The sequence below is a fragment of the Apodemus sylvaticus genome, chromosome 20, assembly GCF_947179515.1.
Source record: "Apodemus sylvaticus chromosome 20, mApoSyl1.1, whole genome shotgun sequence".
NCBI lineage: Eukaryota > Metazoa > Chordata > Mammalia > Rodentia > Muridae > Apodemus > Apodemus sylvaticus.
In genome coordinates this window covers 31,641,607-31,656,339 of record NC_067491.1, presented here as the reverse complement: position 1 = coordinate 31,656,339, position 14,733 = coordinate 31,641,607, and the positions used below count along the sequence as shown (strand labels likewise).

At 36.1% G+C, this 14,733-nt stretch overlaps 1 protein-coding gene across 1 annotated transcript in view; it reads right to left on the bottom strand.

Annotated features, from left to right (window-relative positions):
- Lrriq1 (leucine rich repeats and IQ motif containing 1) overlaps window positions 1–14,733 on the bottom strand; it is a 190,715-nt gene that overhangs the window by 88,229 nt on the left and 87,753 nt on the right. The window contains exons 13-15 of the mRNA XM_052165529.1: window positions 14,034–14,127; window positions 9,545–9,724; window positions 6,699–7,136 (exon numbers count right to left, since the gene is read on the bottom strand). Coding sequence (XP_052021489.1) covers window positions 6,699–7,136; window positions 9,545–9,724; window positions 14,034–14,127 — 712 coding nt within the window. The remainder of the gene's footprint in view (window positions 1–6,698; window positions 7,137–9,544; window positions 9,725–14,033; window positions 14,128–14,733) is intronic.

The window sequence follows — 14,733 nt, the reverse complement described above, 5'->3', positions numbered from 1 at the left end:
AGCTGAATGAGAAGAAGTGCTTGTCAGGGCAGTCGTGTGTGGAGGCCTCCAGAAGCTATTTTGGAAAATATGAAAGTGAAATCTTGGTTGCAGTGACATATTGGTAGATGAGGGAGCCATGGAATATCTGCCATAGAAGCTTCACATAATGAGAGAACTAGTTGGGTTGCTGGCATCAAAGGTGGGACAGTGGAGTCATCTAGTACTTTGACATCAGAGATGGAGCTGGAGAAGTATGCCCTGCTAGCTTTTATTCTTGCTCTGGTCTAGTATATCTTCACTCTGCCCTCTTTGAAATGACTTTTGTAATGGTAATGTATATCCTATGCCATTTTATGTTGAAAGTATGCAATTTGCTATTTACACGAATAATTACAAGTAGCTACAATTAGGAGATTTCTTTGGTCTCCAAAGGGACTTTGGGTTTTTAAACAGTGTTGGAATTAAAAGACTATGGAGACTTTTGAAGTTAGAATAAATACATTTTATAGTTTAAGAAAGCTATGAGCTTACTGGTGCCAGGAAACGAAATGTGGTGATTTAAATGGGATGTTCTAAGTCTTAAGAGTTTTGAATATTTGCTCTCTAATTAGTGGTACTGTTAGGCAGCTTTAGGAAGTATGGTCCCACAGGAAGAAATATGTCACTGGGGGCAAGTTTTGAGGTTTTAAAAGCCACATGCTATTCCAAGGTTGCTTTCTTGGCCTTCTGCCTGTTCTTTGCAATGGAGAGCTTGGCTTGATGCTTTAGACACCATGTCTGTATGGTGCTACATTTCCCCATTGAGATGATGACAGACTCTTATCACTCTGGAATTCAAGTCCCTAATAATCACTTCCTTCTGTAAATAGCTATTCTCATGGAAATTTAATCATAGAAACAGAAATGAGCACAATTGTTAAAATCAATGTAAATTTCTCTTTACTTATGATATTCCTCTACAAAAGAAATGGAATTAAGTAACAGTCTCTCAGATATGACCATGTATTTTTTCCTCAAAGTATATTTGAAGGGAATTAGGATGCTAAAGAAATTATTTTCTATTGGTGCTTTATTTTCCATCATGATTACAATAATCATAATCACTATCACCACCATCACTATGACCTTCATCACCATCACCACCATCAACATCATCATCATTGTCACCATCATCTTTGTCACCATCATTTTACTTACGGCCAGCTTAATCCTCTAATATGTTTTTGCCATGAATATAAGATTGAAGTTAGTGGCTAAAACTTCTGGTCAAATATAAATCACACGTATGTAGAAGTTTGCATGAGAAGGACCCTAATAAGCTAATGTATTCAAATATTAGGTCTTTATTTAAGGAAACAGTTTTAGGAGACATTAAGAGGCATAGTCTTGCTGAAGAAGTTGTGTCATGAGGACTGGGATTTGAGGTTCCAAATCCCACATGAGGCCAAGCCATCCTCTTTAACTTCAGCTTTCTGACCAGACGATGTAAGCGCTGAGCTAGCTCCATTGTCATGTCTCCTGCCTGCCTGCCCCATGATTCCATTCCCATCATGACAGTCAGGAACTCACCTTCTGAAACCTTAAGAAAGCCACCCATTAAATGCTCTCTCTCTTTTTTTTAAAGCTGCCTTGATCATGGTGTCTCTTCACAGCAATAGAAAAGAAACTAAGGCAGCATAGTTTTGATATTCAGGAAAATACATGAATTTCTGAAAATCATATTCACCTTGTAGACTAAACTGAAGTTCATAAGATGTGCTAAAGATTTAAATCACATTTATGCAACTATTTATTTTATTCCTTCATCTTTTGAATTAAATTAAATGAGTATATCTCAAAAATGATATAATAGACATAATAAAGAAAATAGGCTTGGTATGAGTGTATATTACTGTAATCTGAGAATTTGGGAACCTGGAATAGGAAGTTTTTAAGTAAAGAGCTCTCTGGGATATATAAGGGAATCTCTGTCACAATAAAAACAAGTAGAGTTAACCCATTTATCCATCAGCATATGAATAGATAGTAAAACGTGGTTGAATGCACAATAGAACTTTTTTAAACATATGAAAAAATGGAATGATAAGACTAATAGGAAAACAGATGAATCAAGAATTATTATATTAAGATAACTAAACCTTAGAACTATACATGGAATGTTTTCTCTTGTATTAAAATCTCAGTTTTAGTTTTATACACATGTATGTGTGTTGGAATAAATGTACCCATGAATCTACAAGTGAAAATGCAACATGTTGAGAATAGGTTGAGAATAACAGAAGATTTGACTTGAAAGTAGGCAGGACCATCTCAAAAATTTTAACCTGTCTAAAGGAAATGCAGGGACAAAAAGTGGAGCAAGGACTGAAGGAAAGGTCATCCAGAGACCACCCCACCTAGGGATCCATCCCATCTGCAAACACCAAACCCAGAAATTATTGATGATGCCAAGAAGTACTTACTGACAGGAGCTTGGATTAGCTGACCCCTGAGAGGTTCTACTAGCATTTGACTAATATAGATATGGATGCTTGCAGCCAACCATCGGAATGAACATGGGGACCCCAATGAAAGAGCTAGGGGAAGGTCTGAACAAGATTGCAACTCCATAGGAAGAAAAATATTAACTAACTGGACCATCCGTAGCTCACAGACACCAAACCACCAACCAAAGAGTGCACATGGAGGGAATCCATGGCTCCAGATACATATGTAGCAGAGGATGGCCTTTTCTTTTTTTTTTTTTTTTTTTTTTTTACATTTAATTCAGAACTTTCTTTTTTTTTTTTTTGACTTTTTTTGTCTTTTTTTTATTCGATATATTTTTTATTTACATTTCAAATGATTTCCCCTTTTCTAGCCCCCCACTCCCCGAAAGTCCCATAAGCCCCCTTTTCTCCCCCTGTCCTCCCACCCACCCCTTCCCACTTCCCCGTTCTGGTTTTGCCCTATACTTCTTCACTGAGTCTTTCTAGAACAAGGGGCCACTTCTTTCTTCTTGTACCTCATTTGATGTATGGATTATGTTTGGGGTATTCCAGTTTTCTAGGTTAATATCCACTTATTAGTGAGTGCATACCATGAGTCACCTTTTGAGTCTGGGTTACCTCACTTAGTATGATGTTTTCTAGCTCCATCCATTTGCCTAAGAATTTCATGAATTCATTGTTTCTAATGGCTGAATAGTACTCCATTGTGTAGATATACCACATTTTTTGCATCCACTCTTCTGTTGAGGGATACCTGGGTTCTTTCCAGCATCTGGCAATTATAAATAGGGCTGCTATGAACATAGTAGAGCATGTATCCTTATTACATGGTGGGGAATCCTCTGGGTATATGCCCAGGAGTGGTATAGCAGGATCTTCTGGAAGTGAGGTGCCCGAGGATGGCCTTTTCTGACATCAGTGGGAGGGGAGGCCCTTGGTCCCATGGAGGTTCAACGCCCCAGTGTCGGAGGATGCTCGCATTCTACACTTTGGTGAGGCGGGAGTGGGTGAGTGGGTAGAAAAGCGCCTTCATAGAAGCAAAATGGAGGGGAATAGGATGGGGGTTTGCAGGGGGGAAATCAAGAAGAAGGGATATTATTTGAAACATAAATAAATGATTGATAAAAGAAAGGAAAAAAGAAAGAAGATAGGAGGCCAAAAAGAGGTAACAGAGCCTTGAGAAGAAAGAAACAAAATCAATTTATGTCTGAAAATGTCAGAGTAAACTCTAATTCACTGTATGTAAATTTAAAGTGTCTTTTAAATTAATGGTTAGGATGTAGCTCAGTGATAGAATGCTCGCCTAATATGTACAAGGTCTTATATTCAATGTTCACCACTGAAAAAAAATTATGAAGTATGAGCAGTAAAAGTTGAAAGGCCTTTAAGAAAATACATAAAAATTCTTAGGCAAATGGATGGAGCTAAAAAAATATCATCCTGAGCGAGGTAACACAGTCACAAAATGTCACACATTGTATGCACTCAATGATAAGTGGATATTAGCTCAATAGCTTGGACTAGCCAAGATACAATTTGCAGACTATATGAAGCTCAAGAAGAAGGAAGTCTAAACTGTGGATGCTTCAATGTTTCTTATAAGGGGGAACAAAATACTAATGGTAGGTAGAGGGTGGGAGGAGGGAATTACAAGGAAGAAATGGGGCAGGATTAGGTATGCAGGAGACTGGGATTATATACAGAGGGCCAGGAATTTAAACAGAGGTATGTAGCAATGGGGAACAGAGAACTGGAGTAGCCACCAGCAAGTCCCAGAAGCCAGGAAAGCAAGAGGCTCCCAGGACACAATGAGGATAAGATTAGCTGAAATACCCAACAAAGGGGAGGGAGAACCTGTAGAGACCATATCCAGAGGTTAGGCAAGGCCCCAGGTTGGGGGATGGGGCCACTCACTCATCTTCAAATTTTTAACCCAGAATTGCTCCTGTCTAAAGAAAATACAGAAACAAAGTGTTGAGCAGGGACTGAAGGAAAGGACATTCAGAGACTGCCCTACCTGGGGATCCATCTCATATACAGACACCAAACCCAAACACTATTGCTGATGCCAAGAAATGCTTGCTGACAGAAGCCTAATATAGCTGTCTCTTGAGAGGCTGTGCCAGAGCCTGACAAATACAGAGGAAGATGCTCTTGGCCAACCATTGGACTGAGTACAAGGTCCTCAATGGAGAATCTAGAGAAAGGACCCAAGGAACTGAAGGAGCTTTCAGACCCATAGGAGAAACAACAATATGAACCAACCAGTAACCCCAGAGCTCCCAGGGCCTAAACTACCAAAGAGTACACGTGGAGCGAGGACCCATGGCTCCAGCCACATATGTAGCAGAGGATAGCCTTATATTGCATCAATGAGAGGAGAGGCCCTTGGTCCTGTGAAGGCTTTATGCCCCAAGTGTAGGGGAATACCAGGGCAGGGAAGCAGGGGTGGGTAGGTGGGAGAGCACTATCACAGAAGAAGGGGGAGGGAGGATGGGACTGGGGGTTTGTGGAGTGGAAACCAGGAAGGGCGATAACATTTAAAATGTAAATAAATAAAATATCCTATAAAAAATACATTGAGTTAGCCCAGTGTCTCATATTTGCTTACAGATATACTAAAGGCAACTATGAATTTTTTATAGGAATTGATGCTATGATTTTCTTATCCTATCCTTCCCCATTCCCCAACAGAAGCACAAAAGTACAAGGATATTTTCCTGAGTGGAACTGACATAAGAATCACTCATCACCATATTGAAAGAAGGAAAAAGGCTGATTTTTGGTTTTCCTCAACATGGAATCACAGCACTGTTGAGAAAAACAGTCTGTCGTCATCAGGTTTGTTTTACTGAGTGAAAAGCCATGAAGTAACAAAATGTCTTCAGCTTAGCAGTTTGAAATTCTCAAAAATTATCAAAGTATTTCAAAATATTTTTACAATACAAAATAACCATCTTATGTACGTCTGAATGTATCAAGCAAACATATCTTCCAGGAAAGAAAAAGACAAAAAAATACGGTTTCCACAGATTTCTACTGGAATAAAGATAGGAAAAGCAAAACAGCCCCCATGACATTAGCTCTGCTGTTTAACACCCCTCCTTACTGGAGACACTGAATCTTCCTGATCAGACACTAAGGGTAAAAGTACAAAAACCATGAAACAGAGGCCAAAGTCAAAGTCATCCTTACTGGTTCAACAGTTGCAGAACTCCAAGATATTTCTTAAGGAATGTAGTGCTTACTACGGATCTGATGTGATTAATTACCCTCCAGAGCTGTTATGATAGAGAAATCTATAGCATATACATGCAAAATCTTACATACATACTTAGTACATGTTTACTAGATCAGTGTAACTTATAAAGACATATTTCAGAAGATGAGATATTCCAATTATTTGTAATACATTATTTTAGGATATATTCTAAATTTTATTAAAATAATTTTATGTATTTAGAACTGAGGAAGCAGAAGAACAATTTCAAACTCATTCAAAATTAAATATTCCTAGAGAACAAATTAAAGCTGCCTGAATTTAACCAGATTAATTTCTGTTATGATAAGTTTTTAGTGCATACTATGAAAAGTAGTTAAGAGAATCAATACAAAAACAATATAGATTTAAAGTATCTAGTTACTTATGTAGCAGAGGATGGCCTTGTTGGACATCAAAGGGAGGAGAGGCCCTTGGTCCTGAGAAGGCTTGATGCCCCAGTGTAGGTGAATGCCAGGACAGGGAAGGGTGAGTGGGTGGGCTGGTGAGCAGGGGAAGGAGGGATATGATAGGGTGTTTTCGGAGGGGAAACCAGGAAAGGGGATAACATTTGAAATGCAAATAGAGAAAATATTTAATTAATAAAATAGTATCGTGGTTCTGTTTCTCGGGAGCTGTCAATGGAAAACAGCACTTGCTGAGAAAACCCGGGAGCTGTAACTGTAAGCAACCACATAGAGAGTCAGGCGCAGCCATATGGCATTTGTAATTCCAGTGCTGTAGTAGGATCAAGACAGGGGGATAGATGAGCTGCATTTGCTGGTTGCCACTAGAGTTACAAGCTCAGGGGAAGACATTGTCACTGGAGAACAAGACAGTGATAGGGCATGACACCAGTGTTCTCTGTTAGCATGGGCACACACATGCATATGCGTGCACAACATCCATATATTCACAGCACACATAAAAACAGTACATATAACATCTATTAAGGCAAAAGGTCTTACGTTGGTTCATGTTGTTCAGCGTTGTGATGATCACACATTGGAGAATCTGCCTTTTCCATTTCTGTGAATGAGCCTCTGCTGGTGGAGAAACTACTGATCCTGCTGTGATCACTCTCCTGCTCCATAAGCTTTTCCTGATTCCTTCCTTTCACTTTGCCACAGTTTGAGGTGGAAGGTCTAGAGGCAGGGTCCAACAGGTTTGCAGAAAAAGCTGGTGAATCTGTCTCCCAATTGTTAGTCTGCACATGAAAAGTCTTGCTTTGCAGTGTGCTGTCAGTGTTTGAAAAGTCTGGTTGGTTTTTTTCGGGTTCTGCTGCAAACTTCTTGATGATATTTACATCTCCTTGTTCATGTGCACTTCTGCATTCATTACTGAGTTTCATTAAGTCTTTATAGTACTGTGAGAGTCTGTCTGCAGCATGCACAGTGAGAACGTCCCTGAACAAATAAAAAGTATGCGCATTGAATGAGTACAAGGATATACACAAACACAGGTACTTGGGTAGGTTTGAACAATAAAATTTAACGTGTGGCCAAAGAGAAACTTAAAATTGAGAATACTTTCCATTATAATTTATTTCTAATCATTTATATACCATTTTATATTATTATGAGCAAAACTCAAAACAGTGGTTTATTATAATTTGTGTCAATCAAGACAAAATGCATGAAATTTTTAGGTCTATTTTAAAGTAGTGTACTTTTGGTTGAAAACGAAAAACTATAACAAAGCTTTTGCTAGCATAAACATGAGAAACAATGACTGCATAAATGTGGAGAAGTCATTCATGAACCAAATGTATTTTCTACACTGACTCTTGTTACAAAGAATGTATTGGATGGCCAAAGACTTATATTTTGGGAAAGTTTTAGTTTCTGTTTTCCCCTGGAAAACTGCTTTCCATGGCAAAGACAACAAGCGTCAATGGCTAAGGTCCTCTTGGCCAATGGCTGTATTTCTATATTTTGGGTTTTATTCCTATGTAATTTATCAAAACTCCACATACTCATTTGAAAGTCTTAACAAATGTAGAGGATTTTACCTGCCTGATCTTCATTCTCAATCACACTTTCAATCTCTCTTATCCCTGCTTACTTTTGAGGAAGCAACTCAGTTTACAGCCCTTGTCTACTGTGTACAAGGCACTCTATTTCATCCCCATCCCAGAAAAAAGAAGTAAATAAATAAATTTACTATTTGATGACTATTTTATGGATACAGTTAATATATAATATTTTGTTTTGATATTTCTTATTACATTAAAATTATAGATGTGAAAATTTTAGTATGAATTACCCATATATTCATAAAATTTCTAATTAGAAAATGAACTGATGTTAGACAAATATGTTTGATAATGTAAATAGTAACTGTTAAGGTATAATTTAGGCTCCTAAACAATCTTATAGCAGACTGACTATAACAGATGTTTATCCCTTAGAAATGATCAATCTTGAAAACATAAACACAATGACAATACACAGAGTGAATAAGTTGCATTACATACTTAGGTGTGTGTTTGTGTGTGTGTGTGTGTGTGTGTGTGTGTATGTGTGTGTGTGTGTCTATGCGCACATACATACAGGCTTGTACACACATATGTGTGCACACCTTATGTGTTCATGGTATTGCTACTAAGACACACACACACACACACACACACCATTGTAACAACTATTAAATAAAAAGGAGTCCATGCATTTAAAAGAGGTCTTTCTGCCTTTCTCTCTTGGCTAACAATTATATTTCTTATAATTGTTCATTAAATATTTCTAAGAAGATGAAGTACTCTGGCTCTAGACCTTTCCCATTCAAGGAGGAACATGGGAAGACTTGGAGTAAGGAACAGAAATGAAAAACGACATAATTATATTATAATCACAAAAATAAGAATGAAAGAAAGAAGAAATAGTTTAGTAATTACATGAAATAATAAGAAGGACATACTATTTTTGTCTTTATATTGGAACTACATGTGAATCAATCAGAAATTATTCAGACATATTAATGGTCATCTATTTTCTGGGCCAATTAAACATTTTAAACTCTGAAATGAAAAGATCATTATAATTCATGTATTGTAATATATTAAGAATTTGAGGACCCCCCAACAACTGGGGCAGAGTCTGTCACTAAATCTGTTGCTTGTCTGTCACTAAATTTGTTGCTTGTCTGTGGAATCCATTGGTCTAATTGGACTGCCTTGTCTGGACTCAGAGGGAGAGGATCCAGCTAGCCCTGCAGAGACATGATGTCTCAGGGTTGGGGGATACACGGCGGGGGGCTCAATTTACTTAGTTGAAGGGGACATAGGGAGGGTCAGGGGTCAGGAAAATGATTGGGATGTAAACTGATTAATTAATGGAAAGAAAAAGAATTCAAGGATTTTGAATTCAAAGACTTCAAAAAAGGAAGTTATCAGTTCTCAATATTGATTTAGAATAACTCCAAACTTTTGTCCTCGGTACATGTAAAAACACTGAAAGACTTTCTCCACTATGATGACATGGTAGAGTAATATATAAATATAACGTGTAATATGACACCCTGGTATATACTTTAAAACTTGCTTAATTTCCCTTGTAATGATAAATTCTTAGAGGATACTCAATCTTATGAAGATAATTGCTAAATAAATTTATGATGATTTGATAATTATATTCAAAATACATATTGACATGTCTTAAGAATATACATGATGCTCAGAATAATACAAAAGGTAGAATACTCCCCAAACACATTGCTTCTAATCAAACTAGTGTCACTTTGAAAATTACATATCTAATCATGTGTTTACATTACATTCTTTATTTTAAAGAGATCAGAAGGAATATCAGAATCTTACCCCTCCTGTATGATATACTTTTCAGATAATAAGTTGAACTCTTGAAGCTGGTACTGACAAAGTGCCAAGAAACATCTTAGGTCTTGATGATAGTACTCTTCAATATGAACATTGGAGGAGGAGTTCAGTAAGTCACCATTGAGGACTCTCAGAGCAGGTAATGTTTTAAGTAGAGAGTGTCTATTAGAAGCAGGAAAGAACAATAAATTTCACATAACAAGCATAGAATATTTGTCTCAGAAAATGTGGTTGATTTCACAGATAAAATGATAGTTAAAATGCTCAAAACCCTGTAATATTCTGTATAACTTTGTCTTACAATGAATAATAACCTCAAATTGCAAATGAGAGAACAAATGTTGGAAACTCTGGGCAAAATATGCAAAACAAAAAGACTGCTCTTATAAAAGAATAATGTAAGAAACTTCATTTCATAATAATAATATTTTTTGAAAATTGTTCTGTACAATAAAGGCAAAATTGTGTTGAGTCTTATTAAAATATAGTGTGAGTGGGGCTAAAACAGGGGATGGACAAAGGTTCTGTTTTGTATGATCAAAGACATCTAAAATTATATTTTCTCTTGAATTGCTAAAGATTGTAATAATAGATCTTTTGAGGTTTGGGCAAAAAAACAAATCAATTTATAATGCAAAACTCCAGAACAGGACAGATAGCAAGCACTGAGGATCAAGCTCAGCCATTTGGCGTACCAGCCTAAATCTTTCACAAGCAAAGGGTAAATCTGTTTTACAATGCAGTGGACAGCCACAGTGGAAAACTGGCCTGCTTGAACAAGCAAAACTGATATTTAAAAGAGATGAGCACCTTCATAGAAAATCTGAAAAACCTGGGTAATCACTGTCATAGAACAGAGAGATAAGAGATGCTCATGGATGGGAATCAATGTATCAAAGCAAAAGTTCATCCCAAACTAGTTTACAAATTCAGTTGAGTCTCAGTCCAAATCCATGAAGGCATTTAACCAATATCAACAGATGAACTCAGAGAGGTGGAAGATCCAGGATACCAAACAACTGAAGAAGAAACAAATGTCAGAGCCAGGCAGTGGTGTGGTGGCGCATGCCTTTAATCCCAGCACTTGGGAGGAAGAGGTAGATGGCTTTCTGAGTTCAAGGCCAGCATGATCTACAAAATGAGTTCCAGGACATTCAGGGCTACACAGAGAAACCCTGTCTCAAAAAAATACCAAAACCCAAAAACAAACAGACAAAAAAAAAAACCCAAATGTCAGACAGACAACATCTGATTTCTGGAGTATGATTGGAGATACTGTATGTAAGATAGCATGACTTAGGATTTAGTGGAGAAGAAAAAACAAGAACCAACACCAAAACCAAAACCAAAATCAAAATTAACACCAACACCAAAACCAAAATCAAAACCAACAACACCACCAAAACCAAAATCAAAACCAACACCAACACCAAATAGGTCTTTGACAAAAAAGAAAACGCAGTCTAATGGAGCAAAGCTATGAACATTTACATGAAAAAGTCCCAACTGTAGACAGGTTTATGCCTTTAACAAATGTTACAATAAAATTCATCATGGATATAAGTGTAAAATGAAAATATATAGAAGACTAAAAGAAAAAGGGGGAAAAAACAGGAAAGAAAGAAAAAACCTAGAGCATTTATAATCTTTTATATTAAATGTAAAAGGGAATTATGATTAAGGGGAAAACAGTTGAAAAGCTGTATATTGCCTATGAGTGACAGCAAGGTGTCAATATAGGCTTGCCCGTTGTAACAAATTAGCATTCAGGAACAGGACATATACAGTGTGGAACTTTATACATGTTGGCAACAGAGGACATGGAACGTTGTACTTACTGCTCAATTTTCAGTTGACAGAATCTATTTTTCAATAAAAGGGAAAATATATATGTAATACACGTTCATAAATATGTATAACTTGGAAAAAGATAACTAGTGGATATAAATTGATTAGATGTGTGACTATTATTAAAATTTCACTGCAAAAATTTAATTTTACTGGTGAAAAGATAGTAGGAATAAATAAATAGAGAGATTTTTATGTTACCAGTTCTACATTCTCAAGTTACCTTAAGCATAGAGTCCTTATAAAGACATTAGGGGAAGGGTAAATCCTCTCCTGAAAAGGTTCAGGGATCTTTGCGGAAGAGGAGTTGCAAAGACTGTAAGAGCCCAAGGAGATAAAATCCCTGAGTGTTGAGTGTGGGTAAACAGAAAAATCTCATCACCAGCTGAGGAGGTAAGGTACTAGCATCTGATGGCTGCCAAGAAGGGAATAGTTAGGGGTTTTTGTTGTTTTGTTTTTTTAATAGTGTGACTCATTGTAGGTCAGTCACTCTATGAAGCAGGCCAAATTATCAAGAGTAGTGGGCTGCACACACACATACATGCACACACACATACATACACACACACACACACACACATGCATGTATGCATGCAGAGGACAAAGAGAAAGAAGAGAGAGAGGAAAGGGAGGAGGGGTAGGAGGCAGAGTACTAGAAGAAGTCCTGAGGGTGATATAATCAAAACACATTGAATGAACTCTCAAAGAAAAGAAAACTAAAAATTAGCAAATTCTAATAATTTGTAAATTGTTTTAAATTTTAGAACATTAGGTACAAACTTGTAGCATTATCTCATATATCACAAATACCAATAAGAATTTGTCTAATAAAAATAAAAACTTCTCATTTTACAGAGAGGTTATAAAAGCTATTATTAACCTCTCATATTACAGAGAGTAGTTCACTACTTAGGTCAATACTCCAGAAACACTGGGTGTGGTTAATTTATGTCATATATACAGAAACAATATCATTCAATCCAAAATAATTACAAAGTAAAAAGTCATTTTAACTGAGTATTTTAATGTAAACCTACAGGAAAATATAAAACAATTTTATCAGATCCATGATGACGTAAGTGCATATACCAACACATATTTCATTTAAAGATAAATATTTAAATGTTTTACAAAGAAAATAATGGAAAAAAGTAAGTTTAGGGAAAGCACTGGATATTAGATACATTCCAAAATATTGCAGTTGGCAGTAATTAGCAGTTACTCATGTGAAAACAACCAGATAAAGAAGGGAGAAAACAATATTTCTACCACTGTATATTTTCTACTTGGCTTCTGACACAAATATTGTTATATCAAGTATTTTATAGAGTAAACTTTCATTAAGAGTGAGCTAGGCTTGAATTTCTATGTGAGACATAATATGATGTTGTCTTACTCGTTTTTACACAAAAAAAGTTCCCAAGCAATTCACTTTAATCAGATAAATTTGAAATTCTTTTAGATGTAAAAAATTTGCCTAGATGTTCAAGACAATAACAATATGTTAAAATTCTATGAGATATTAAATCAAGGTTCAAAGAGGAATTGGTGTTTTATTTTTATCATTTTTTTTCCCTTAAGTTTTGAAGGAAACTGTCCTCAGACCTGTAAGAGGCAATAGTGTGTGGATTGTCCTTAAGTTCACCAGCCAGGCATGCGAGCTTACGGTGAATATATGAGAAAGCTGATTAATGTTGGCAATGAAGTACAAGAACTCTATGAGATTCCAAGATTAGTTTTTCCAGCTGGGCTCCTCCTACTCAAGAGCCAAATCAATATTTCATTCACGAAAACTTCCTGATGCATATACTGCCACTTAACAAGCTCCATTAATCAGCAGTCAATGAAACAAATTCTCAGAGGGGATTTCAGATGTTGCCTGTGGATTATGTTTTAGAAGAGAATTTTTCTTTCAGTACATCAGGTTTTTTGCATGTTATCACTGGCTTGACATGAAAGTAAGAAACCCATTGGGAAAATCTATAACTAATCCCTTTGTTGGTACCATGGGGTTATGTAAAGTTCACCAAAGCGAACTGTATCAAAGTTGAGTTAGTCTTTTCATTAACAAATCCATATTTTATAGACTTCTTGATTTTAAACCCTCTAGATAAATGTATCTCTTCTTGTAGATAATGAAATGTATATTACAACAATTGATCTCACTGAAGTCTGACAGGCAGAGGTTTTAAGTAAGGAAGCATATCAGTTCAGTTTTATTTTGTAAGTCCAACTTTCCAAAGAAAATAACTGAAATGGTAAGTTACACAATTTAACTGGCTCACAAGGAGTTGCCAAAGATTGCTCCTCTATCACAGAAAATCAAAGTTCATATCATAGTCAGTTGACTTGCCACCACCTGCTTGCACCATAATCGCACTTTCAAGCTTCCATTAACTCACTCATATGTGAGGAAATGTGTTAGGCTAATGATATTTTAGAACTGCTTTTATGACATCAAAGATAATATAAACTATTTTCAAGTAATAAATAATTTTCATAGGGAATTTTGTATCATACTTTGTCTCAAGAACTAGAAAATATATGATACAATTTTATCAAAATTTGGCAAAAGGAAAATTAGATATCCATGATATTCGCAGCCTACAAACAGATTCCTTACCTCCAATTTAATTCCTGGAGTACTGGGTTTCCAGTGAGACAAAGCTCACGGAGAGAGTAGCAGGCATTGAACCAACACATGATATTTGTCAGCTCTACGAAGAAGATAATTGGTTAAAATGTATTTTTAAAATGTTAAAACTATAGAAGTTTTGAAAATAAAATGTCTATTTTATTAATTACCATTTCCCCCATTACTCTGTTAAAATGAAGTAATATTTCAGATTTTCTATGCTTTTGCAACAGACAGGGTATTAAGTGGAAAATAGATGAGTTTTGTTTCTACAATTTAGCAACTGTATGAACTTAGATAATTCATTTCTACAGTCCAGATTTACTCTGCCTTGGTGTGTGAGGACTAAATGAGATAATGTGCTTCTTGTTCTACTAAAACTGGAACAAAAATTATGACACCAAACAAAGTAGCAATATTTGTTGGAGTCAAGTATAAACAGACAAAAATCACATAGACCTATCATATTTTAAGAAGAAAAACTTGTAAACAAATCTAGGCTGCTTTATAGAGCAATATGTATGGACTTATTTCCCACAAAAAATAAATACTGACTACAGATGCAAATGTATGTATTCACATAAAGACACTGACACAACATACCCATTTCTACATCTAACTCTGACAGAAAAGAAACACAGAACAATCCTTCTGATCTTTCTGTGATCTTAATAATTTTCTGTCTACA